This window comes from Esox lucius, chromosome 14, assembly GCF_011004845.1.
Source record: "Esox lucius isolate fEsoLuc1 chromosome 14, fEsoLuc1.pri, whole genome shotgun sequence".
Lineage (NCBI taxonomy): Eukaryota > Metazoa > Chordata > Actinopteri > Esociformes > Esocidae > Esox > Esox lucius.
Window position 1 is genome coordinate 8,164,360 of NC_047582.1, and position 27,960 is coordinate 8,192,319.

The window sequence follows — 27,960 nt, forward strand, 5'->3', positions numbered from 1 at the left end:
AGCCCAGGGCCAGAGAAGACGGCGGCGGTTCTGCATCTTGTTTATACATGGTTTCTTCTTTGCATGGTAGAGTTTTAACTTGCATTTTTGGATGCAGCATCGTACTGTGTTCTCAGACAATGGTTTTCAAAAGTGTTCCTAGGTCCATGCAGTGCTGTCCACTACATAATCATGTTTGTTTTTAATGCAGTGCCGCCTGAGGGCCCGAAGATCACAGCAATTCAATATTGGTGTTCGGCCTTGCCCCTTGCATACAGAGATTTCTCCGGATTCTCTTAATCTTTTTTAATTATATAATCTTTTAATAATAATATATACCATAGATGATGAGATCCCCAAACTCTTTGCAATTTATACGTTGAGAAACTTTTTGCACTATTTGCCCGTGCAGTCTTTCACAGAGTGGTGAACCCTTTACTTGAATCTTTACTTCTGACTCATCCTCTCTGGGATGCTCTGTTTATACCCAATCATGTTACTGACCTGTTGCCAATTAACCTAATTAGTTGTGAGATGTTTTTTAGCGTTACACAACTTTTCCAGTCTTTTGTTGCGCCTGTCCCAGCTTTTTTTAAATGTGTTGTTGGCATCAAATTCAAAGTGGTAATATATTTTTCAAGAAACAATAACATTTCTCAGTTTAAGCATTTGATATGTTATCTTTGTACTATTTTCTATTGAATATAGGGTTTTAATAGATTTGTACATCATTGCATTCTGTTTTTCTTTACATTTTATACAGTGTCCTTTTTCGGAAAGAGGGATGTACCCGAGGCCCATTATCAGCAACCTTCAGTCCTGTGTTCCAATGGCACGTTGTGTTGCTAATCCAAGTTCATCATATTAAAAGGCAAATTGATAGAAAACCCTTTTGCAATTATGTAAGAACTGCTGAAAACCGGCCTTCAGACTAGTTCAGTATCTGCAGCATCAGTGTTTGTGGGTTCGATTACATGCTCAAAATGGCCAGAAACTTTTTTCTGAAACTCGTCAGTCTATTCTTGAAATGAAGGCTATTCCATGCGATAAAATTCCAAGAAACTGAAGATCTCGTAAAATGATATGTAGTACTCCCTTCACAGCACAAACTGGCTCTAACCAGAATAGAAGGAGCAGTGGGAGACCCTGGTGCACAATTGAGAAGGAGGACAAATACATTACAGTGTCCAGTTTGAGAAACAGACGCCTCACAGGTCATTTTTCCTCAAAACACCATTCTCAACATCAACAGTGAAGATGCGACTTCGGGATGCTGTCCTTCCAGGCAGAGTTGCAAAGAAAAAGATGTATCTCAGACTGGCCAATAAAAAGAAAAGATTAAGATTGGAAAAAGAACACAGACACTGGACAGAGGAAAACTCTCCCTAGAAGTACCCCGTTTTGAAAACCCCAGAAAGTTGGAGTACAATTGGACAAGAAGGTAGGACTCCCATCAGGCTGCTGTCTTTTCAATGTCATAGAACATTTGTCAATGTTGTTCTGCAATGTTGAGGCTGATATGAATATTGCTGAGACCAATGTTTCTACTGAACAAGAACAACCATATCAACCCTCCAACTAGTGTGATCAAGCAATCAGTGAAACACAAAAGGTCACAATAATTGCTACAAAACATTATTTCATTCATAGATCAGACAGCAGGCTCACTCAATCTATGACGACATTGGTTGAACTCTCCCAGCACAAAACACTGTGGTGCATAATCACTTATTTTCAATGTAGACTGAAAGAAACCAGGCAAGCCTAGTTCAGACGGCCCGCAATAGAAAGTGTTGCCACCTCGAGATTCGAATCCGGGTCGCCCACGTGAAAGGCTGCGTCGTTGAACATGACATCCGGGATGGCAACGCTATGGTTGAACACTGGGCTAGCGATCCAACGTATTGTTGCTAGCTTTACAGTTTTGAAGTGCTACATTCTGGACATATCTTTGCAGGTGCCAGATTACTGACAAAAGTTTGTATGTAGAAAAACTATTTGTAAACAAATAAATGGAGACCTAAAGTAAGAACTGAACTTGTGAATGGTCTTAAAAGGGTGTTTGTACGTTCACAGATCTAATTTCATGCTTACGTTTCATGTTGTACGTCTGACGTTTAACGATCACACCAATTTACGTATGGATCTTCTTACAATCCCAACAATACGTACGCTTAACCTTTTGGCAAATGTCTAACTTCCAGTGTTGCCAACTTAGCGACTTTGTCGTGAGATTTAGCGACTTTGTCGTGAGATTTAGCGACTTTTCAGACCCCCTTAGCGACTTTTTTTCAAAAAAGCGACTAGCGACAAATCTAGCGACTTTCTGTGGTGTTATTGGAGACTTGTTCTTACTCTTCTCAACCAGCAGATGAGATGTTAACTCCTCCGCGTCCCGACTGAAAATGAATCGCGCATGCGCTCCGCCAGAGTGTCTTTTTTGGGTAACTTTTGCCGGTCCCAAGCCCGGATAAATGAGGAGGGTTAGTTTAAAAAAAAAAAAAAGAATAGACAGAAGAAAGTTGATTTGTAGTTCTAAACATATTTAGGGTGTTTTTACTAACTTTTTGTCTCTCCTACGACGTTATTCGTCTCTTACAGGCAGCGTCCATCACATGCAGTTGGTGCAGTTCTCCATGACCATGATGATATCTCCCCTTGTGTGTCGCTCTAAATGTTTATTTTTTTTTTGACTTAAATAGCGCCCCCTTTTTTGATTTGTTCTTTGTTTTTTTGCTCAGGTAATTATTTCTTGTACATGGACAATATTTGTAAATACGCATGTATATTCTTTTCCCCAACAAGAGTTTTGTATGTTAAAAAAGAAAAAAAAATCCATTCATGATGCTGATAGGAAATTATGCAAATTAGGCGACTTCTAGGACAGCCAATGGAGACTTTGCTTACTGAGGAGTTGGCAACACTGCTAACTTCATATGAGAGGCACATGTCTTTAACCAGTACGCCACAGCATTACACATTTTAAAAGTCTCTAGACTCCATTGAGGATTGTGTTAAACTGACTATCATTTCTTATTAAGTTTACCTCCACCATAGTGTCTATGAACTGTATTGCTTTTGCCACTGGCCGTTTTAACAGCTTATTAGCCAGTAACAGGTTTACTGGTATTTATTAACTTCCTAGGAATAATCATAAGAATTGAGCAATTGGTAATGAGACTGAAGATGAACTTTTCAATGCCAGAAACAGTCGCAATATAACCGTATACAGTTTTAGTTAAGGCTTACTATAACGTAACTACTGTAGGTGCCAGAAAATGTGTTTGTCTATCCGTAAACTGTTTTAGCCAGTGAAGTTTGCGTCTATACCGAATAATAATGTGTAATTCGCTTCACTTGCGAGGAGATCCTAACTCGGGACCTAAGTTTACAAGTCCACTTCTCTAACCACTACGCTATTTAACAAGAGTCAGTCCCTCAGTCAGTCAGTCAGTCACTCAGTAAGAGACAGTCGCCCTTAGCCGGCTTCGATTACGCGGTCCGGCAAAAACATCCCAAATGGTGGTGTACATTACAATCATTTCAAGCTCGGATAGATTGAGTCTGGTGCAATGGAATAGAGCCAGGCTACAGCGAAAATGGCAATCATTTCAAACAAAAATGATGTGACTGGATTGTTAACCAGCATCATGTCCATGTATTCACCTACTTTATAAGTCTGTTTTCGTTGTGGTTTTCAGGGGAGTGCGTCCTCAGCACCAATCTGGCCTTCCGCAACGACGAATTGGAGACACCTGAGAACATGGCGCTTTTCATAACCACTTCGATCCTACTGCTACTGGGCCTGGGTACCATAGTCTTCCTTGTCCGACACTCGCGCTCCAAGAGCCCATCCCTCCCCGACCCTATCACGGCACCACGCGGCTATGAGAAGCTGGGTGGTGGCTGGCATGGAGGCGGCCGCAATACTACATCTACCGGCCACGCCACTTCCAGTGGGCATTTCCACGAAGCCCAGTTGGTGGATCTGACCAATTGCGGGGCGGGCGAGGATAAGAATGAGGATGAGGACGATGAAGATGAGGATATTGTATACATGGGTCAAGATGGAACGGTCTATAGAAAGTTCCGGTATGGACATCCCGAGGATGATAATGACGATGGTTTGGAGTACGATGATGAGAGCTACACGTTTCGCTGAATTTATCTCACCATTTCAACCTTGGTTTCTACCTCTGATTTTTCATTTTTATTTTGTTGAAGTGAAGTAGACGCTCCTGTCCAAACTTACACAAGTAATTAGGGTTAACTGTCTTGCTCATGGACAAAACCAAATATTTTTCACGTTGCCGACTCGGATTCAATCTATCAACCTTTCAGGTAGGCTACCAGATGCTCTAACCTCTAGACCAGTGGCTCCCAACCTTTTTCAGTTACTGTACCCCCAAAAAGAATTTGCACTGCTTGGAGTACCCCTGAAGTACCCCCTCATGTTCATTTCACTAGTAAGTCTATGGTGTCATGAGTGTTTTCAAGTACCCCCTGTGGAAAGGCCAAGTACCCCCAGGGGTCCTAGTACCCCTGGTTGGGAACCACTGCTCTAGACTACCTGCTGCCCTCTATCTTCTCTGTCCCCCTCTTCCTGTTTTTTTGTCACTCTTCCTACCTTTGCCTTAGTCCTTACATCCATCTTATTTGTCCTTTGACATAAATTCAAACAAACATGAAAAGTTATTTCATGCTGAGGTGTTTATTAAAAGCTATTAAAAAACTATGTTCTGGTCAAAGAATAATTATTTTTAACATTTATGGGAAATTTCTATTTTATGTGTTTTTGGTTTAACATGTGTGGCTTCAACCATGGCCCCTGCTAAGTAATATCCTATTTGTCATATAAAAATAATTATGTTTTTATCCTCTTTCTAATTGTGGTTGCATTGAGGTTTACCACTTTATTAACCAGTTATGGTTTTGCCACTTGTCTTTGTAAAATGGGTTTGCTTTCATTGACTTTTTGTTTCAAAAGGGTTGTGTGGTGTTGTTGTTGTTATTCAAATAAAGTTACAAATATTTGTGATAAAACTTAAATTGGTCATTAATTATGCAACTAACTTAAGAAAGGTTAAACCTGGAGAGACAAACTTGATTTCAGTAAGAAACAAGAATTTGACCTGGTGTCACAAAAGAAAGATCAATGACCTTCCAGTAGGAATAACTAGCTATTAGGCCTGCAAATGAATGGCCATCCAAATCAGAACTGATTGCAACTGACAATGCTCAGAGCAAAATTTTATTTATTGATATAGTGTTTCATCACATCATTCAGTCATATTTTTACACATTTTACATACAATGTTGGAGAAGGCAGTCAATTATCTATGAGGAAACATGCATTGACACACACACACACACACACACCCACCCACACAGATACAAACAAACACGCAGGATGCAATATTGTGCTTTACAGAGACCTTCCTGTCTATCTGTCCCCATCTGAGGTCATATCCTGTTAAGTGCAGGAGGAGCTGAAGAGACAAGAGCACTAGACGGTGAACATAGAGGAGATCTGACGGCAACACGCGCTGACAGGACACGCACACACACAACGTACACAGCACACGCAACTCTCACAGGGCAAGCTGCAGGACATGCTCTCACGGTGTACTGTAAGCTTGTTTTCACACAGCATCACTTAGTTACACACATAGAAAATATCATGAAATATACTTCTGTTGCTACACATGGCATCTGCTGTACTTCGGATCTATTCAACGTGAAAACATGGATGGATTTCTCCATGAAACACAAGATCCGAATAACCTACAAATAATATTGACGGCACACGTTATTCGGTTGTTACCTACGGTGACTGGGTTTTCTCATGCCACAGATTGGATATGAGACTGATTTTGACAAAGCGTCATTGATGAGGCCATTTATCGATGTTGTCACAATTACTTGTCTAAATACCCGGTTGGACTAACATTAAAGGGCAAGTTGAACAGTATTATTGCTTCTCTGCTTCTCATGCATTCTTACACAACATTACCAAAGTACAACAGTGAAACTTTGATGCTAAGAAGCGGTGTGTAATGAGGGTGACTATATCATAATTCTGCCCTTAACAAACTATGATTCTACGTGGATTAACAGTCTCAATGATTAATGTAGTGTCATCCAGTTTTTATTTTTATGTTCCAGGGAAACTCGCATGAATGCAAATGTTTTGTTCCAACATCAGCAGACACATATCTTCTTCAGCTCACAGAAACATCAAGCCAAGTCTCTTTTTTATGGTGATGATGTTTTATTGTTGTTTATTGTTTTTATTCTAGTATTGGTTTTTCTATTGTATTTTCATATTTATATTTTTCTTTGTAAAGCACACTGAATTGCTTCTATGAATGAATTGTTTTATTTAAATAAATTTGCCTGCTTGCTTTGTTGCCATTCTAGCGCTAATCCACTTGATTAGACTAACCACCTCATCAGGTAAACCCATGATTAGCTGTAGCAGGTGTCTTGGTAAGAAAACAAAACAGTTCACCCCTGTGTCCCAATGTCCGGGATTAAGACACCCCTAGAGCGTACGCATGGCCTGTCAGTACAGTTGTAATTGGATGTTACAGAGTTCTTAGCGGATCTACGTCTGAGTGCTAACAGGGATTATGGAGTGTTTCCCTAATCAACTCCACACCTGACAAACATCCAGAAAAACATACCTTACAGTAAACCTGACTTCCTGCGTCTGTCATGTGAAACAATCGTGAGTTTTAAAACAACGTGAAATTCAATTTCGAGAGAAGCCACAAACATCCATATCCACTGTTGAACGCCATTTTGTCTATGAGCTGTTGGCATTGGTTCTATCTGCTCTGCAGAGGGAGAGAAACCAAGGGAACAGAAGCATTAATACTGCCCTAAGTCCCAAATTGCACCCAGTTCCTTATAAAATGCACCCCATTTGACCAGGGACATGGTCCAAAGTAGTGTGCAACATAGTTTCTAGGGTGCCATTTGGGGCTCAGGCTTAGTGTTTATATGAAGTACAGACAAGCCAGACAAGGCCATCTCTCTTCAAACTGCACTTAAAGAAGTAGCTTTAGTGGTCTTACTTACTCTGGTCTCACCGACGTTGGCTCAGGTCCCTGGAGGAAGCTGCTCACTCTACGGAAAAAAAACAGAACGACAAGAGAAAGAAAAAAGTCAGATTGGAATCGGAGGTGCAGTTGTATGGGCTACATGTAGTGGAATATAATGACACCGTGGTGTGGGTCAAATGTCAAGGTAGCACAGCCAAATATGGTCAAATGGGTGTTTCTCAGTGGAACTTGACATATTTTTCTCTGAATTATCTTATAACTCACCAGCTGTGATTTATCACTGTAATTCATCATATTACCAAAATCTATGGTTTATTGATATGGATGACAAATGGGTTGCGAGGTACATTTATCAAATGTTCCTATTATTACAGAGTATGTAAGCAGTGGGAGCAAACATACATTAGTAGAGTAGGCTCACATCCAACATAAAATACTTTCTGATCTTAACCAGAATCATTTGATGAATGGGAGTCTGGTTAAGAGAGAGCTGAAGTGGAAGGACAGGGTTTCTGCAGCTTCTGCAGCTGGGTAGAAATAAAGAACGACGTCCATGCTTACGTTGAGTTCACGGCCGCTTCCTTCAGCTCATCATCAAGACTAGAGGTGAGAGTTGACAACGGAAGATAAATAGTCAGTTACAGGGCAAAGGGAGGGAGAGGAGAGAGGAGAGAGGAGAAGAGCGAGTAGAAATATGAGCAGGAGAGAGGAGAACAGAGAATGAAATGACAGGAGAGGAGAAGAGCATTAAATAAGATAATGAGAAGAGAAAAGAGGAGTGGGGGAGAAGGGATGAAATGACAGGAGGATAGAGGAGTGGGGGAAAAGGGATGAAATGACAGGAGGATAGAGGAGTGGGGGAAAAGGGATGAAATGACAGGAGGATAGAGGAGTGGGGGAAAAGGGATGAAATGACAGGAGGATAGAGGAGTGGGGGAAAAGGGATGAAATGACAGGAGGATAGAGGAGTGGGGGAAAAGGGATGAAATTACATGAGGATAGAGGAGTGGGGGAAAAGGGATGAAATGACAGGAGGATAGAGGAGTGGGGGAAAAGGGATGAAATGACAGGAGGATAGAGGAGTGGGGGAAAAGGGATGAAATGACAGGAGGACAGAGGAGTGGGGGAAAAGGGATGAAATGACAGGAGGACAGAGGAGTGGGGGATCGGCGGATGGGGCTCACCTGATGATGCATTCTGGGATGTGGACGTATTCCATAGGGATGAGTTCCTGCAGCTCAGCCAGGCTGTTGACATACTTAATCTTACTGCTGAATTTGGTGCTGTGACAAAACAAGCACACCCACACATTTGGTAAATGTGCTCAGAAAATAAGTACGTAAACACATTTCTATTTTAAAAGCAGGATATGGACCTGATGAAGGGCTTGGTAATGGCCAAGATGGTTCGTATAAACCAAGACGGGTGGACGATGATGAAGGATTTCAAATTCTTCCTGAGCCTGAAACAAAACATTCATGACCATGTGGCGTTTGTGGGAATGATGTCGCATGACACAACGTTATAACAGGACAACTTGTGAAACAAGCACACTTTCATATCCTGTGGATCTGACTCTAACGAATGCATCTGTTTGTTCATAGATCAAACACTGTGGAATCAAATGACCTCCTGTCAATCATCTGGTAGCACTTCTTGAGCCAGCCCAGTCCAGGCATCCTCCTGTGGGGCGTGGCTCCGTTCAGATAGACGATCATGTAGTCCTCTGCCACCATCAGCTCCAATGTGCTGATCACATACCTGTAGACAGGATACATGGCATGTGATCAGTTACCTCTCGGACACACTAAAATTAACGGGACTTTTTGGCTGTGCATTTTAAAGGCAATGTCACCTCCTCGCTGAGATCACATTAAAAAAAAAACACTGGAGATATTAGCTCAGTCTAACATTTTGCTTTGGATCTCTCGGAGATTGTCAGAGGCAATAAGGTCGGCGACGGTTGTAACTCACAGGAAGAGGTTTTCCATGACCTCATGGTAGTCCTCACTGTCGCTGTCCGGGAGGAAACATGCAGCAAACACTATGATGGCATTCACTCCGTTTCCATAGTACCCTGATAAATAAAAAAACAACACAAAGTAAAATAAATGTGCAAAATGAAGAAATTGTGTTTCCAAAGTAATTTGATCCAAAACACGTATTCCCATAAACGTATTGAAGGTATGAATGTCTGAGCTCTATTAATCTGTATTCATTTGATCTTAATAGGACTTCATTTGTGATTAAGTCCTATTATGTTCCATGAGATGAACAACTCTTTATTATGGAGAACCCATCAAGTGAAATCATGTCAAAGAAAGTATAAAACAATTCAAAAGTATAAACACAACTATCACATGGGATGTATCTCCATGGGAGATAACTCTCTGGTAAAGTTCAATGATCTTCACATACGCAGAACAACTATCACAGCGTTCCTGTACCTCCATGGGAGATAACTCTCTGGTAAAGTTCAATGACCTTCACACATGCAGAACAACTATCACAGCTTTCCTGTACCTCCATGGGAGATAACTCTCTGGTAAAGTTCAATGATCTTCACATACGCAGAACAACTATCACAGCTTTCCTGTACCACCATGGGAGATAACTCTCTGGTAAGGTTCAATGACCTTCACACACGCAGAACAACTATCACAGCTTTCCTGTACCTCCATGGGAGATAACTCTCTGGTAAAGTTCAATGACCTTCACACACGCAGAACAACTATCACAGCTTTCCTGTACCTCCATGGGAGATAACTCTCTGGTAAGGTTCAATGATCTTCATGTTGATGCGGTGTTCTTGCTCTCCAATGATCACAGCCCTCCACAGCTTGGCATCCTGACGCTCCTCCTCAGCACTGCATGTGGGAATTGGCTCGCATGGTTCCTTCACAGCACTACGACTGGCTTTAGGGGGTTCTAAGGCAGAAACACAGCTTTGAGAAGACACAGATGGACTATAAACCACTTTCTACAAAAAAATGTTAACAGAGAAATTAGGTATTGTGTATTGCATTTTCATTGATCTGTCATTTTCCCCAGCAAGTGGCTGAATATCTCATTTTGTGTATTCTACTGTTTCTTAAATGGCCCTCCAATGTATTACAGTCAGCTGGGGCGCCATTTCAGACCATGTCCCTGGAAAGAACTCTATTGTTTTCACTCCAACCCTACAATTGTGCAATTAATTCTGATAATTAGCTGGTTGATCAATCAACTACATGATGTTAGTTAGTACCAGGGTTGGAGTGAAAAAAGTAATCTCTCTAAAATAGAATGACTCACCTTCCCAATCCAGCTCATTATCTGTGTAGTCCAGATAGTCTGTGTCATCTGGCGTGTCCAAGTCATCCACGTTAATTTCCAGGTCATCGGGTGTATCCAGAGCATCGTCCTCGCTCTGGTCCAATGAAAGGCTGATACGTGGGGCGGAGAGCTTTTTTCTCTGGGAGGCCACGCCCTGCAGAGGCAGCGAGTTTGGAGGGGCTAAAGGGCAGGAGGGTGGGGGAGGAGTCACTGGAAATGTCACAATTACCCAACTATCTCACTTGTTCTCACTACGTGGACTTTAAAGGTTCTGGCACTTTGGCTAGTTGTGTTCTGAAATGTCCCTAGACAGTGCTAAAAACATTTCGACCTGATATGCATGATATGGCTGTATAAACGTTTTGCAAATAAGTTAATACCTCTGTATCAGTAACTAAGCTCATCAAGCTGCTCTATGTGAATGTGAGAGTCTGGCAAATGAAGTCAACTGACAGCAGGCAGCCACATAGCATGATAAATCATCATCCCACACAGAGTAATGAAGGGAGGATTCTCATCATCCCACACAGAGTAATGAAGGGAGGATTCTCATCATCCCACACAGAGTAATGAAGGGAGGATTCTCATCATCCCACACAGAGTAATGAAGGGAGGATTCTCATCATCCCACACAGAGTAATGAAGGGAGGATTCTCATCATCCCACACAGAGTAATGAAGGGAGGATTCTCATCATCCCACACAGAGTAATGAAGGGAGGATTCTCATCATCCCACACAGAGTAATGAAGGGAGGATTCTCATCATCCCACACAGAGTAATGAAGGGAGGATTCTCATCATCCCACACAGAGTGATGACAAAAAGATAACTCATCATCCCACAAAGAGTAATGACGGCACGATAAATCATCCTCCCACACAGACTAATGACAGCACGATAAATCATCCTCCCACACAGAGTAATGATGGCATGATAACTCATCATCCCACAAACAGTAATAATGACGTCATGATAATTCATCATCCCACAAAAAGTAACGACGGCACAAAAAATAAGTATCCCACACATAGTAATGACACCATGATAAATCATCATCACAGACAGAGTAATGACGGCATGATAATTCATCATCCCACACAGAGTAATGACACCATGATAAATCATCATCCCATACAGAGTAATGACACCATGATAAATCATCATCCCACTCAGAGTAATGACATTGTCACTAAGGCTCACCTGGTCTGCCCTCTGCCTCCTCTGAGCTCATCTTACTGTGAGACGCCAGGTCCATTCCCTCATCACCCAGGGGGACCTAAAAACAAACAAGGGACAAGTGACATACTGTTTACACAAATAATAAAAAAGAGCATATATGTGTGTGCGGGTGTGTGCTTAGCCTTTCTTGTGTGTGTGTGTTTTGCATGTCCTTCACTACAGGCCATTGTATTGCGTCACAAGCCTAGAATTGAAGGTTTACCACGACCAACAGGTAACCACGACTCGAAAACCCCCACTGTGGTCCAACCTCTACAGTACAGTGTGGAGTCCTTGTCAATCATCCACAACAGTCTCACTACTCTGACGATTAATATTGGGAGTCGGTGGAAGTCTGACCCTGTTTTCTGTCAGTGGATGAATGTACACACAATGGGGGAACACAGCACGGACACACGCAAGCTGTTTCCTGCAGGCCCACCATCTAAAGAGAGTGCGTGCCCATCGTTGGCCCTAGGAGGATTTCAGTGTCCCCAGCCGGACGGGGGAGGAGGATGGAGCGGAGGGAGGGGGGATGTGTGGGGTGTAAAGGTCATCATATCTCCTCCTCCGCTGTAAATAATCCACCCTTCCATCCTCGCAGGAGGAGGCAGAGAAAGGAGAGGAGGGTGGAGGAATGCTGTTACATCATCAGCTGCCCTGTCCTCCCATCCCTCCCCTCTCTCTCTCGCCTCAGATGTCCACACGCTCTCTCGGGCACAGATTGGGCACAGATGCAAATGAACAAACCGTCATGAGCCCTCACGCACATGAAAGAACTGAGCGGATCCCCCTATTCCGCATTTGGATGGGAGAAGAAAAATCTGTTTGCTTTAGCGAATGTGGGGGGAAAAACGCTGATTAGAACAGCTGATTACTGAACAGCAATGATGGATTATGTAGGCTACTGCCGATGCTGATCCACACACACAAAAACCATACGGTACTAATAACGAGGTCAGCATCATATGCTTGGCTCCATGGAGGATGCTGAGCTGCCTAACAGAGCCGCGCAGCTCCGCGGTGCTGATGACAGCAGCCCCTCCCTCCCCTCTCTTCCTGTCTAGAGAAAACAGAGATATCGCTGTCTTTTTATTTAATCTGAAATCGCATTACGTCCATTCACTCACCACTGACGGGGCACAGGAATCTCTGTCCCTCGTTCTCAGCGCATGGACCCTAGCTGGATCTCCCCTGTTTTTCAGTATCTCCTTTTCTCTCGGTCGAGATGCTCAGCTTACAAACAGCACACAGCTTCCACCATTTTGTGGTCACATGATCTAGGCTAGGACCGAATAAGGGGGATCACCTGTTTCTACAGCTCTGCGCAGCAGCTGGTTCTGGTAGGGGAGCTTAGAAAAGTGTGTGCGTGCGTGCCCATGATCCTGGTATATATAAGGTTTGTGAAGTTAATATTAGCGTTGGTTAAACTCAGTATAAGTGTAGGTTAAGGGTTAGGGAACATGGATTTCTGGTGCCCACATGGATAGAAAAAATAAAATGTGCGTGTATTTATTTCTTTGTGTGTGTTTGTTTGTTAAAATTAGGGGCCAACTGAGAGGAGATGTGTAAGCTTGAATGCACATCTAAAAAGGTTTTATTATCCCTCAGGGCTAAAAAAAAAAAAAATATGTGAAGAAAAGAAGCTGATGACTACAGTAGAAATATAATGATTCTTTACCAACACTATTTACAAGACGTTCAATGCCTTTTAGAAGGCAGTAAATATTATTTCAATAATATAAATGAATAAGTCAGAAAAAATGCATAGCAATGCTCCACGATAAGCATAAAACATTAGGTTTACCATCTTTGCTAAGCATTATTAATTTCAACGTTTTACCCACTTTACGTGTCACATGTTTATGCATCATGCCGGAACTTAAATTCTATTTCCTTAAATTACTATCAGGTAAATAAATATAGCTACGTTCTCATGAATGTGTTTCTCATTTTTCATATAAAGTATGGTATTATTACCCGAATGGCATGCTACTTCTACATTAGAATATAGCGAATAAGCGTAACAATAGTGGATATTTTAGTCCAATCATTGAAAAATAATACAGAACCTCAGATACTGTAATCGAGGATCATCAGCAAAACCGGAAGATCAAAATATCATACTGTAGCTAAGCTAGGGTCTCATTAATGAAAATGGGTACGGCAAAATCAGCATACAGTAGAAACGGTTAGACTGGTTCGTAAACAAAAGCGTTGCTTTTACTGTACATAGTTAGAACCCTTTTCTTCGTGGAGGTCCTCTTTGGACAGGTGTGTTTGTTTTAGCCACTCACCTCAATTCTCGGTCTCAGTGTCACTAGTTAAACAGGAAAGGGAAAGGACTGACCGCACAGCATACGCGGCTGCCTGTTTGGTACGAAGGTCATTTCCACCTCGACCGTTTTCACGCTTGCGCGCGTTTCGGTGGCCACCTGTGTTTGCTTGTAAAAAACAAGCACATAGAACATTGAATACAGTCTTTAAATAACAAGCTATCTAGGTTGTTCTCAAATGAAATAAGTTGATTGTCAATCATTACGTCGATTTAATGAAAAAGGTTGTTATATAAAGACACAATAGAGGTCGTTATTTCTTAATGTCCAGTGAGTAATGACTACTCTCTGAAAATGGTTCATGGAAACATGACCTGCTCATACAACTACCTACTACAAAGCCGATTATTTCAATGACAGGTGCTTTTTACCCCATTAATCAACTCAAACATTGCTTTAATTCTAGTTCCATACATACATCAGATACAGAGCTAATGTTCAGAATAATTGTCAACATCTTTTATTTTTAAGCAAAAATGATACTTCCAAAGTTATCTACCTGGATTTCGCCATTCAAATAGGAATACAAGCATTTCAGTGACTGGTCAGTTTCTCTAACTAGTAGGTTACCTATCACCCCTAATTTTAAGAACAGGAGTCCACATTCAGCTGAATTATTAAACACTTTATTTATTCATTGCTGTATATTAAATATATTAAATCTGATACAAAATGGGCAAAATCCTGGTACATGTTTCAGCCAGAGACCCCTTCCATTGCATTCAAGTCAAAATGAGAAGGGTGTTGAAAAGGGTATGAAACAAAGTCATTGGATAATATCAAACCATTTTCTAAATCGAACTAACCACATGTGGTCTGGCTCATGCCACATGTGGTTAGTTACTTTTTAAACGTAATCCATCACATACAAGTTACCTATCCACTTCTGTAATCAGTAACGTAACTTCTTGATTACTCAAACTCGTATTCGGATTACTTTGAATTACTGTTAGATTGCTTTCATATTAAGAGTCATTATAAACCAAACAGGAATATATCCAATGGAACACCTTTTACGGGAACATCCGTTACTCTCCAAATGTGGGCCCAAATAATCACTTTCTGGGACCAATCAGATGGTTAGGTAATTTTTAGCAAACGGGGAGTCCTCTGGTAAGTGTTCAGATCCAGACACAATGTGGTGAAAGAACAAACATCTGTAGGTTTGAACAGAGCAAGGAGTTTGTGCAGACAGTAAAATAAAACAATATATAATGTGACAAGTACAAAAGGGAACATACAACAATTACAATAAAAATGTTCACTGAAGATCTGAACTTAGGATCTATATAAGCATGTTTTCAGTTTACTTCCTCTTCCTGCAACACACTTAAATGCTGAACTTTGATTCAGGGTTAGCCATATCCTTTATAACATGACAACCTGTAAAAAAGGTCTGCAACAAACCTGTAAAAAATTTAAAATAAAATAAAAAGGAGGGTCCCCTCCACTTTTCCCCCAATGCATGTATACATATTCAACATAAAAAAATAAAATAATAATAATCTGCCAGACAAGCCATATATCTGATTGCTGAAAAATAAATAATGTTATGTCTGCACATGCTATCTCAAACCCCTAACCCAAGTTAAACCTATCCATGTTTTCTTGAAAGACTGTGTCCCGGACAGCTTTAAAGACCACTCTGATGTTCTCTGTGTCTGTAGCACAGGTGAAGTGGTTGTACAGGGATTTGTCACGACCAATGTGCTGTTCTTTGTACATTTGTAGGATGAACTTCTTGGCAGACTCCACATCTCTCCGGGGACCTTTAAAGGAGTAATGTGTTAAATACCCAGGAAATCACTGCATGTATAACCCACTCAGAGTTGACAATATATGAACTTTTCCATGTATATGATCAGTAATTCACTACAATGGAGATGATTGACACAATCCTGAATGTGACAGTCAGATGTGGAAACAAATATCAAGAAACAACTGACCGTTGTGCAGCCAGCAGGGTTAAAGTATAGCTTATGTATGATGTATGACTCAGCAGGGAGTTAACTAGTCTAGCATACTAACCTGAGAATTGTGGAAAATAATCAGCCAGGTTTGAATGTAATATTTTCTCCTCTAAGAGGTCTGTTTTATTAAGGAAGAGAATGATGGAGGAATCCTGGAACCAGGGGTAGGTGATGATAGTCCTAAATAGGGCGTTGCTCTCCTCTAGTCGATTCTGAAAGGGAAGAATAAAAGACTCCATCAAAATACTGTATAAACAGATTTTTTGTATACTGCCTTAATGTTATTAATAGAATATGGACTTAATGATTAATGAACTTAATGGTTCAAAACCCTTTAATGACGAGTTACATTTCGGGCAGCCAGGCCCAGGGTTGGGGCTCGTATGCGAGCCCGAACAAGCGACGTGGGGCCGCCTTCCCGTGGGCTCACCACATACAAGAGGGACCATAAGGGGTCGGTGCGGAGAGGATCGGGCAGCAGTCGAAGGCGGGGGCCTCGACAACCCGATCTCTGGACACGGAAACTAGCTCTAGGGACGTGGAACGTCACCTCGCTGGCAGGGAAGGAGCCTGAGATCGTGCGTGAGGTTGAGAGGTTTCGACTAGAGATAGTCGGGATCACCTCTATGCATGGCTTGGGCTCTGGAACCACACTCCTTGAGAGAGGATGGACTCTTCACCACTCTGGAGTTGCCCATGGTGAGAGGTGGCGGGCTGGTGTGGGTTTCCTTATAGCTCCCCAGCTCTGCCGCCATGTGTTGGAGTTTACCCCGGTGAACGAGAGGGTCGTTTCCCTGCGCCTACGGGTCGGGGATAGGTCTCTCACTGTTGTTTGTGCCTACGGGCCGAACGGCAGTGCAGAGTACCCAACCTTCTTGGAGTCTCTGGGAGGGGTGCTGGAAAGTGCTCCGACTGGGGACTCTATCGTTCTACTGGGGGACTTCAACACCCACATGGGCAACGACAGTGACACCTGGAGGGGCGTGATCGGGAGGAACGGCCCCCCTGATCTGAACCCGAGCGGTGTTCAGGTATTGGACTTCTGTGCTAGTCACAGTTTGTCCATAATGAACACCATATTCAAGCATAAGGGTGTCCATCAGTGCACGTGGCACCAGGACACCCTAGACCGTAAGTCGATGATCGACTTTGTTGTCGTTTCATCTGACCTGCGGCCGTATGTCTTGGACACTCGGGTGAAGAGAGGGGCGGAGCTGTCAACTGATCAACACCTGGTGGTGAGTTGGATCCGATGGCGGGGGAGGAAGCTGGACAGACTCGGCAGACCCAAGCGTACTGTTAGGGTCTGCTGGGAACGTCTGGCCGAGTCTCCTGTCAGAGAGATCTTTAACTCCCACCTCCGGCAGACCATGTTCTCCACCGCCATTGTCGAAGCGGCTGCTCAGAGCTGTGGCCGTAAGGTCTCCGGTGCCTGTCGAGGCGGCAATCCCCGAACCCGGTGGTGGACACCGGAAGTAAGGGATGCCGTCAAGCTGAAGAAGGAGTCCTATCAGGCCTGGTTGGCTTGTGGGACTCCTGAGGCAGCTGACGGGTACCGACAAGCCAAGCGGACTGCAGCCCGGGTGGTTGTGGAGGCAAAAACTTGGGCCTGGGAGGAGTTCGGTGAAACCATGGAGAAGGACTATCGGCTGGCCTCGAAGAGATTCTGGCAAACCGTCCGGCGCCTCAGGAGAGGAAAACAGTGCCCTACCAACGCTGTTTACAGTAGAGGTGGGCAGCTGTTGACCTCAACTGGGGATGTCGTCGGGCGGTGGAAGGAGTACTTCGAGGATCTCCTCAATCCCGCCGTCACGTCTTCCATTGAGGAAGCAGAGGATGAGGGCTCAGAGGTGGACTCATCCATCACCCGGGCTGAAGTCACAGAGGTAGTCAAGAAACTCCTCGGTGGCAAGGCACCGGGGGTGGATGAGATCCGCCCAGAGTACCTCAAGTCTCTGGATGTTGTGGGGCTGTCTTGGTTGACACGCCTGTGCAACATCGCGTGGCGGTTGGGGACAGTGCCTCTGGGATGGCAGACCGGGGTGGTGGTCCCTCTTTTTAAGAAGGGGGACCAGAGGGTGTGTTCCAACTACAGGGAGATCACACTTCTCAGCCTCCCCGGGAAAGTCTATGCCAGGGTACTGGAGAGGAGAATATGGCCAATAGTAGAACCTCGGATTCAGGAGGAACAGTGTAGTTTTCGTCTGGGCCGTGGAACACTGGACCAGCTCTATACCCTCTACGGGGTGCTGGAGGGTTCATGGAAGTTTGCCCAACCAGTCCACATGTGTTTTGTGGATTTGGAGAAGGCATTCAACTGTGTCCCTCGCGGCATCCTGTGGAGGGTGGTTCGGGAATATGGGGTCCTGGGTCATTTGCTAAGGGCTGTCAGGTCCCTGTACGACCGAAGCAGGAGCTTGGTCCACATTGCCGGCAGTAAGTCAGACTTGTTCCCAGTGAATTTTGGACTCCGGCAGGGATGTATGTATGTATGCATGTATGGACTTAATGAAGTTGAGTCGACGTGTTCATCCTCACCACTTTATTGCTCTCATAGAGGACCTGGTCATACTCGTTGAGGGCTACCAGGAAGATGATGGAGGTGACCCTCTCAAAACAGTGGATCCACTTCCTCCTTTCTGACCTTTGACCGCCTACATCCACCATCCTGATAAAAACAACAATCATGCCATTTCCCCTCCATCTAAGGCATTACGTTTAGGGTGTCATTTAAAAGACTGACATGGAAATACTTGCATTGCTTGTTCCCTCTACACTTTATTGAAGCCATCACTGAACTAACCTGACTAGAACAAAATTGCACCTGACTAAAACTATTGCAAACAAGGGTTCCACTACTATAACAAGCTTTCACAGATCTGAAAAACTTCAAAGAAGGAAGGAAGGAAGGACAGATGGAAGGAAGGATACCAACAGTCATATTTTCAGAGCACAACAAGGTTTTAGGACTATTAAGCCAATGTAAAAGTACCTGAAAATGACACTTTTGAGGTCAAAGGGATACTCGATGATGCCGGTTGTGGGGACCCTGACCCTCAGGATGTCCTGCAGGGAGGGGAGGTATGAGGGGGCAGCTATTCTGTCCAGGTCAGTCAGATAACTGACATTGAAACAACAAGAAAATACATTGGAAGTTTGATAAACACTCAAGCTTACACTAGATCTAAGTCTATGCATGCATACATGCATACATGCATACATGCATACATGCATACATGCATGCATACATATATAAAGTAGCAGTCAAACGTTTGGACACACCCACTCAAGTATTTTTCTTTATTTTTACTATTTTAGAATAATAGCAAAAACATTAAATCTAAGAACACATATGGAATCATGTAGTAACCACAAAAGTGTTGAACAAATCAAAATACATATACAGTTGGGCTTGTAGGTTTGCATACCCTGGCAGAAATTGTGACATTTTGGCATTGATTTTGAAAATATGACTGATCATTAAAAAAACAAAACATTTAAGGATAGTGATCATATGAAGCCACTTATTTAAAACATTTGTTGGGCTCCTTTTTAAATCATAACCAAAATCACCCAAATGGCCCTGATCAACAGTCTACATACCCTTGAATGTTTGGCATTGTTACACACAGGTGAAAATGGCAATTAAAGGTGAATTTCCCACACCTGTGACTTTTTAAATTGCAATTAGTGTCTGTGTATAAATAGTCAATGAGTTTGTTAGCTCTCTATTGGGTACACTGAGCAGGCTAGCTACTGAGCCATGGGGAGCAGAAAAGAACTGTCAAAAGACCTGCGTAACAAGGTAATTGAACTTTATAAAGATGGAAAAGGATATAAAAAGAGAGCCTTTCAAATGCCAGTCACTTAAGAAGTGGGAAATTCAGGGATCTCTTGATACCAAGCCACGGTCAGGTAGACCAAGAAAGATTTCAGCCAAATCTGCCAGTAAAATTGTTCTGGACACAAAGAAAAACCCACAGGTAACCTCAGGAGAAATACAGGCTGCTCTGGAAAAAGACTGTGTGGTTGTTTCAAGGAGCACAATATGACAATACATTAACAAAAATAAGCTGCATGGTTGAGTTGCTAGAAAGATGAGTTGCCTAGATGAATGGGTAGCTATACCACCTGCAAGAATTTTGGGCCTCAGACAACTATTACAAAAGACTGCACGCTGTCATTGATGCTAAAGGGGGCAAAACACAATATTAAGAACTAAGTATGCAGACTTTTGTGAAAAAAGTGTTGCCATGCTTTGTTTTATTGTGCCATTCTGTTATGACCTACAGTTGAATTTGAATCCCATAAGAAATAAGATGTTTTGCCTGCTCGTTCATGTTGTCTTTACAAATGGTACATATTACCAATTCTCCTAGGGAATGCAAACTTTTGAGCACAACTGTATATTTCAGATTCTAGCCAGATCTTTGCCTTGATCCTAGCCAGATCTTTGACTTGATCACATCTTTGCACTCTCTTTGCATTCTCTCAACCAGCTTCATGGGGTAGACACCTTAAATGAGGACCGCCACAGGAAAACAAGACCCAAAGAAATCGGCAGTTAAGTGCAGATAAGATTACACTCCAGAGGACAGTGTCAGGCCTTTATGGTCGAATTACTGCAAGATAACCAATACTGAAGGACAACAATAAGAAGAGACTTGCTTGGGCCAAGAAACATGAGAAATTGATATTAGACTAGTGGGAATTTGTACTTTGGTCTGATGAGTCCTAATTTGCGACTCATCAGACCAATCTGGCGATTGTGGGGCTATCATTGGTTTTTCATGAGGGCAATGATCCAAAACACCTCCAGACTCTGTAAAACGATCTGACAAAGAAGAATGATGGTGCAGCATCTGATGGCATGGCCTCCACAATCACCAGACCTCAACCCAACTGAGAGGGTTAGGGATTAGTTGGACAGCAAGTGAAGGAAGAGCACCTAACAAGTGCTCCGCATTTGGGGAAACTCCATTAAGGTGGAAAACAATTCCAGGTGATCACCTCATGAACTGGATGAGACAATGGCAAGTGTGCAAAGCTGTCATCAAGGGAAAGGATGGCTACGTTGAAGAATACAATATGACATGCATTTTGATCTGTTAAAAAAAAAGTTTACCACATGATTCTATAAGTGTTATTTCATAGTTTTGATGTATTCACTACTATTTTACAATGTGGAGAATAGTAAAAATAAATAACCTTGAATGAGTAGTTGTGTCCCAAAATTTGACTGATATGTACATAGGAAAAGTGTTGGTAGTTCCAAACTGTGTACCACACGAAATGCGGCATAAATAGTTTGGTACCCTTCCCCAGATCTGTGCCTTCGACTGAAACCTGTCTCGGAGTTCTACTGACAATTCCTTCAACTTCATGGCTTGGTTTTTGCTTGGACATGCACTGTCAGCTGTGTAAACTTGGAGACTATTTACAAAGGCACACACCTGTCTATACAAGGTCCCATACTTTAGTGTATGTCAGAGCCAATGCATAATGTCCAAGGCTCTCTCTGAAGACCTTTGAGAATTGTGTTGAGGCACTGATCTAGGGAAAGTAATAAAAAGATCCCAAAGCACAGACCGTTCCCAGGATCACAGTGAGCTCCATCATTGTGAAATGGAAGTTTGGAACCACAAAGACTGTTCCTAGAACTGGTCATCCAGCCAAACAAAGTAAGCAGGCAAAACAGGCCTTGGTCAGCGAGGTGACCAAGAACCCATTGAGTGCTCTAACTAGAATTTGAGTTTCTCTCCAGAGATGGGGAAAACCTGCCAGAAGGATAACCAACACTCCATCAATCAGGCCTTTGTGGTAGAATGGCTGGAAGGAAGCCACTGCTTAAACTATGTTTTGCAGAAAAAACATACAATCCCAATTCATAACACAAGACATAAAAAAAAAACTTCAGGCTCTTATGTATTTGATAGCAAACTATAACTTCTGTTCTTGAGGCATACTATTAGTTTTTATCTTGTGAGTTCCCTTTGAGCTCTGATCGTATTTTCTTCTGTGTATGGTATTCTTTGATGCCGAACTCTTGGAGTGTGATGCTGTTGGACTGTTTTTTTTCCTTTACCACTGAATGTCTTTTTCAGTCATAAATGCTGAAAAATTCCAATATGGCGGTGTTCATTGGCCTACCAGGCGAGTTGCCATTACTGCGCTCACAAGTGTTTACTTTCTTCCTTTTAAATGTACCAAACACGGTTTCAGCACTTCATGTTTTGGCTTTTTCCCTGATCAATTTATATGCATCCAAATTGACTTGCAGTGACACTTCTTGGATCCTCCTTGGCAGACACCAGCAACAGATACAAATGAAACCAAAATTCAAATCAAGACTAGACATTGGCTACTCTCTGGTGCACACTAATAACGCAAGAAAAACACACCTGCCTGAAACTGCTGAGGTTAGTTTGTCCAACTACTTTTGGTTACCCTGGAATGAAGGAAGTATGTTTAAAATGTTCTGAAATAAATCATTCATAAGGGTAAATACCCTCAAATTAAACCTGACAGACTGGACTATAACCCTATAGTTTTATTTCTAATCTAAAAACTGATACTGTCAAAATACTTTGAGGAAAACCAGCATGAGCTGCCAGAACAACTTCAATATGCCTTGGCATTCTGGAACACTAATCTTCCAAAAGATAATCATTATTTTGATGATTGAGGTGGAGAGAGCGGTCTAACACATCATCCACTCCCATAGGTGTTCAATTTGGTTGGGATCTGGTGACCACAAAGGCCATTGCATGTGATGCATATTATTTTCATACTCATCATACCAGTCAGTGACCCCTTGTGCCCTGTGGATGGGAAGAGACCCTATAATGAAGTTACTTAAATCTTTTCCTCTTGCCATTTTCATCCAAAATTAATTCAGTTGGGCCTGCTCAGCATTTGTAAATATGCCACAGAGCACGATAGCATGTTAAATGCTTAATTGCATCATGCAGTACACATGTATGGAAGCACCTGCATCAGTTATTTTATTCAAGTTTTTACTTCAATTTGCCACCTTTTCTTTTTTTTTTTGCCAGACCGCGTAAGAGGAGCCGGCCATGTGACTGAATGACAGATCGAATCTGGCCACAGACAAAAATTTGGATTAGCTGAGGAAAAATTAAAACGTCCCATGCTTCAGTTGCTACCTATAATAAGCCAAAATAAAAACTGTTTATGGTTACGTTGTGATGGACGAACTGCAACCGACATGTCTAACATCATAAATCGCTTGAAGTGTTGGACTCTGTCTCGAAACAAGCGGCTCTCTCACCCAGGAAGAGCAGTTTAGAGTGAGGGCAATGAGACATTTCTCTCCCGCAACTAATCTGCTTGATAGAACTTAGTGAAGAAATTAGTAAACCAAATGAAAAACATTAAGTTGATTGAAAAAAGTAGTATAGATATGTTTTCCACCATCGATGTTGTATACAGATAATTAGGATGTTAAACAACTCTATGGTACTTTGTGGCTTAGTGGCCACAGCAGCAGTCTACACACAGCGTGGGTTCTTCAAACCCACTCCCTTGTTCAACACAATTTCTTCTCATGGCCGGGCCAAACTGTTTGCTTAGTTTTTATTGTTTCATGTATTAAGTCCTTTTGGTTTCATTGTTTCAATTTTTTTAATCTGTGCTGTTTGTTTGCTTTTCTTGTATTTTTTATCACTGTTTCTCAATCTCACCAAGCCTCTTCTTGGAAGATGCAAATGAGTTATTCACTATCGGTCAGAATCAGGCAGTTGGACTGGTTTAGTTAACATCATCTTTGTCTGCCAGGTCTGGGGAACAAGGAAAGAGACTAACAAAAACGCACTATTTTGTAGAGTCTGAGAGCTGGTACTCCCGCCTGCGTTCGTAACACTTCTGCATTCCCTGGTCACGCCACAGATTTCTGATGGTTTCCACCTGCCATTGCTCCAGGTTGGTCAATCCATCTGGTTTCACCTGGTTCAGCCTGTCTGCAAGGCCCTGCAACACACCAACACATCATAACAGGAGTATACCTCAAAACCAACCCCTATACAACACCATAACATCAGAAGGATCAATGTCAACTTGTTGAATTTGCTAGTGTAGCTGTTAAAAGCTGTTTACAATGTTTTGGGCATCTGCAAAATCAATCCGTAGGGTCTCCATAGCCTGGATCATGTTCTGAACAGCAGTGAGAATGTTCTGGTAAACCAGCTTTGTGAAACCTCGCTTGTCCGCTTCGGAGAAACCCGCTCCATGGATGATCCTCATCTGCTTGATGAAGGTGCTCTTCCCACTCTCACCCGTCCCTGAGAAAGAAGTTTGTGTCTCAACAAGGATATACCAGCCTAAAAGTGTGTGTGTGTGTGTGTGTGTGTGTGTGTGTGTGTGTGTGTGAGAGAGTTTCTGCAACATGTGGCAAACGTTACATAAAAACCCCACTTCCCACATGTATTGCATGGTTTGGTTTGGTGGCCATTAACATGACCTTTAGAGCAGGAAATCATCAAGAAGTTTGCTAACTGAAGCTGAAGGATCAGGGTTGACCTTTATTCAACGTCTTGAAATGTTTAACACATTATAAAAATAACCTAAGAACAATCCATGTTTAGATGGTAAGTAAAGTAGTAAAAAGCACTGTGAGAAAATTCCCTTTGCCAATAGGTTCAGTAGACCCTCATTTAGCTATTACAATCATGGAGTGTAGTTGGAGATCATTTTACTAGAAAAAATTCTAACAACCGATTTCAGTCTGGAGTATCATGAAAAATGTATCAACCCCTAACCACATATGCATTCATTATAATTTACATCATCTGTTGCTGCAGGATAATCTTTCTGGCACAAATTGAGATTTGATATCTGTACCACGCCATTTCTGCTGAACAGAGTTAAAATGTGATGACAGTTTGGATAGAAGAGAGGTGCACAGGCTCAGTTTATGCACTGCAGGTGAGTGTAATGGTATGTATGATAAGAGACTTTTGCTTCTTGCTCATCCTCCAAAGTAGTTCTGAAGGAATGTTCTATGAATTCAAATGCGAACACCATCAGTTGCCCCACTACCCATTCAGTCACACTTGGTACAGTACATTAAAATTGTCATGCTGAGGTACAGACAGTGATTTAATAAAAAAGTTACTTAAACTACATAGACTCATTAGTCAGTCAGAACATATGTAAAATACTTAGGGTACGCTGACCTTTTTACAGGGCTGAAAATCACGTGTCGGCTCAATTATCTACTGGTTCCACAGGTTTCGATCAAATATGTGGAGAATGGGGTTTTGAGTGACTCATACGGCCTAGTTATTCTATTCAATAGGGCTTCTCTATTGAGAAAAACGATGATAAAACCCGTTGACAAAGAGAAGGAAAACAGGTCCTGTTAACATCAGGGTAGCAGCAATTCCGGATGGACAAGTGGTTTGTCGCATTTATAAAGAACGCCACATTATGTAAACTTATTCACTATACAAAAAAAACGTTCTATCAACGTGATATACTAACTTAAGGCGAAAACTGGGCCCCAAAAATCAAAAGTCGTATAGAAACCCCAAATACCGTGACTCCGCCTACTAAATGGAAGGCAACAATCTACACTGCATGCTATGTTACTGTAAGTTTCATGGAATAGACGACTGATTTTGCTTAAAGTAGCCAGCACAGTAGTCAGGTGGTGGCACCAATTGGGACATTTTTCATTTGGATTCAAAGGATTGTTGAAAATTCGAACTATGCAAAAGTAATTTTTTGTAATAATTGGCCAACATGTTTTACTGATTATTATGCCTCGCACAAGAAGCACCAGGCATACAATTTTCCGTCCGACAATTACTTTTTATCCAGAATACACACGCCAGAACTCACCCAATAGCAACAACTTCAACTCCCGGTGAGATTCCATCTTGTCCTTGCGAAGCTGCCTCTCAATCTCCTTGTGAATCCTGTGTCTCTCTGAGTCTTCAGCCGACATACAGCATTCACCCATCTTGCTGTGTTTGAGTTGTAATTAAGGTGACATAAATATATTTGAGGATAGGTAATGGGAACGCGCTGAAATCTTTAAAAGAGTGCACGTCAAAATTCCTCGACTCTGGATGGAGTTGACACTGAAGTCTTAGCGGGTTGCATTCCTTTCGTGCAGGTGAGGTAAACAATCGCAGTTCCCCTCTACTGTCTCTTGTAGGAAACTAATGGACCTGTTGTAGGCCCAGTGTGTGAACTAAACCCGCCCACACACGTTCTGCTGTATTTTTTCCTTTCCATTTGACAACACCCAACTTCACTTACTTTGGCATGCTTCTCACCACACAGGCTGGGTTGATCTGTAGATATTGTTAACCCATTTGAATTGTAGGTGTGTACCTGCCAGTTGAAATATAGCCTTATGAAAGGCGCAGCCTAGTCCTCCAACTACACTGATTCTCAGCCTATTCATTGTATGGGAGAGCTTTTCACATTAGCTCACACCCACTCTTGGTCCTGTTGGTGCCAATAGTAAGATAGTTATCCTAATGTGTGCAGCTGACAAACATCCTATTGTCCTGGATACACTTGTCCCTGTCAGTGTGCACCACATTGTATCCACAACAGAAAAGCCCCTTCTGTAAATATGCTCATTTCTAAATCAGTGGCAGTAGCCAACAACCCTCCCTGCAGCCATGTTGTCTGTCTCTGACCAGATGGATATCAATGAAAGGATTTGAGAGCCTTAAATCGAACAGATGAGCTGGGAGAGAAGGCAGGGAACATTAAACCCCATGACAAACAATGAGGGGCAGAATAATCCTCTAACACCATTTATGGTGTTCCTCTATGCCATAGGTTCTACTGTAATCTCCATACAAAAAACAGAGCACGAAAGAGAGGATATTGGTTAAACCTGAATAATTTATTCCTTCCCAATTACAAAACATGGACATTGCTCTGAAGACAATTTAACACAAATGTGAAACGTTGCATTGTATACTTCATTTCCAACAGACTTTTAAACATAATGTCGGGGTGTGTGATGATTGACATATCTAATAGTGCAGAGAACCTTCTGATTAATTTTTTTTCTGTTCTTTTCTTTTTTTTTTCAGTATGTGTACTCTCATATTACATATAAATAGGATTCAAGAATAAGTGCAATAAATTAATGTCTGTGTTCAAAGCAGGCCATTGGACCCAAAGTTCTCATTCAGCAGGTAACAATTACAACACTTCATTTTTCCGGACCTTGAAAGAGAACACACAGAAAATCACTGTACCAGTTTGTTTACAAAGTGCAAAGAGGCATAGGGGGAATAATTTTTCAGCCCTTTTTACAACTGACCATGAAACCACATTGACACTATAATGTTAAAATTGTCCCTGAACTGAAACAGCTATACAGTAAATCTCTGCTGGGAATACAAAGAACTGACAAAAAGATGTTCGGATCAATGATGAAGCTTGTGCAAAGGGATACCATGTCTTTGTTGGATGCGGAACAATATCGTATGTTGTAACACTGGTAGTTGGCCCAAATGAAAATTGATAGTTGACACATTTTCAACCCTCTGTACAGTGTGAAGTCAGTAGAGGTAATAACAATTTGGCAAGACTTAAGCCATGTTTATACATCAATAGAAAAACAACAAAATGTGTAAATTGTGCAAGTAATAGGCTACCGGTATGCTAGTTTGTGTTCTAGGTGATCATTATAATTGTTTCTTATGTCCTCTGAGCCAGAGAATGACTACTCATTTAAATAGGTAAACAATATATTTAAACCACGTCTCAACATAAAAAAACAAAAAACACTGTGAGGACCCGCTGAAGGATGTATGATGAAGTGTCCAAATGTCAACCAGACGTTCTCTCCCAAGAGAGCCACGGGTCAACAATCCTCAGATCAACACCTTGCATTTCAAAGCCCCTTCTGAATTCCCATCGGACATGTGTGTTAAGACTGGGTCGTTCCACAAAATGAGTGCCTTTCTAGTCCCTTAAAGTAGAAACTGTGCAACAATACTGAATTATTCATAGCCTGTTATATTACTGAATTGCCCTTTAATTAGGACCAGAGATTGGACACTTTAATCCTTCCGAATAAAG

General features: G+C 42.1%; 3 protein-coding genes across 7 annotated transcripts in view; 1 reads left to right on the forward strand and 2 right to left on the reverse strand.

Annotated features, from left to right (window-relative positions):
* pcsk5a (proprotein convertase subtilisin/kexin type 5a) overlaps window positions 1–4,381 on the forward strand; it is a 35,726-nt gene extending 31,345 nt beyond the window's left edge. The window contains exon 36 of the mRNA XM_020053702.2: window positions 3,681–4,381. Coding sequence (XP_019909261.2) covers window positions 3,681–4,141 — 461 coding nt within the window. The 3' untranslated portion in view covers window positions 4,142–4,381. The remainder of the gene's footprint in view (window positions 1–3,680) is intronic.
* An 817-nt stretch (window positions 4,382–5,198) lies between these two features.
* Window positions 5,199–13,977, reverse strand: prune2 (prune homolog 2 with BCH domain). Of its 5 annotated transcripts, none has more exons than XM_010900308.3 (11): window positions 13,877–13,977; window positions 11,562–11,637; window positions 10,341–10,541; window positions 9,798–9,974; window positions 9,021–9,123; window positions 8,676–8,807; window positions 8,422–8,508; window positions 8,231–8,329; window positions 7,608–7,646; window positions 7,063–7,110; window positions 5,199–6,818 (listed from the first exon to the last, which is right to left on the reverse strand). In XM_010900308.3, the coding sequence occupies exons 2-11, from the start codon at window positions 11,614–11,616 to the stop codon at window positions 6,788–6,790; spliced, it is 972 nt and encodes a 323-aa protein (XP_010898610.1). In that variant the 5' UTR covers window positions 11,617–11,637; window positions 13,877–13,977; the 3' UTR covers window positions 5,199–6,787. The 5 variants fall into 5 exon arrangements, with proteins under 5 accessions (XP_010898610.1, XP_034152967.1, XP_034152966.1 ...); XM_034297076.1 differs by lacking the exon at window positions 13,877–13,977 and adding an exon at window positions 12,710–13,175 and having other exon boundaries at window positions 5,199–6,813; XM_034297075.1 differs by lacking the exon at window positions 13,877–13,977 and adding an exon at window positions 12,710–13,174.
* A 553-nt stretch (window positions 13,978–14,530) lies between these two features.
* Window positions 14,531–26,251, reverse strand: LOC105027928 (guanine nucleotide-binding protein subunit alpha-14). Its single transcript, XM_010900313.3, has 7 exons — window positions 25,747–26,251; window positions 24,001–24,185; window positions 23,720–23,874; window positions 18,878–19,006; window positions 18,424–18,553; window positions 15,944–16,097; window positions 14,531–15,684 (listed from the first exon to the last, which is right to left on the reverse strand). The coding sequence occupies exons 1-7, from the start codon at window positions 25,865–25,867 to the stop codon at window positions 15,494–15,496; spliced, it is 1,065 nt and encodes a 354-aa protein (XP_010898615.2). The 5' UTR covers window positions 25,868–26,251; the 3' UTR covers window positions 14,531–15,493.
* Window positions 26,252–27,960: the final 1,709 nt, after the last annotated feature.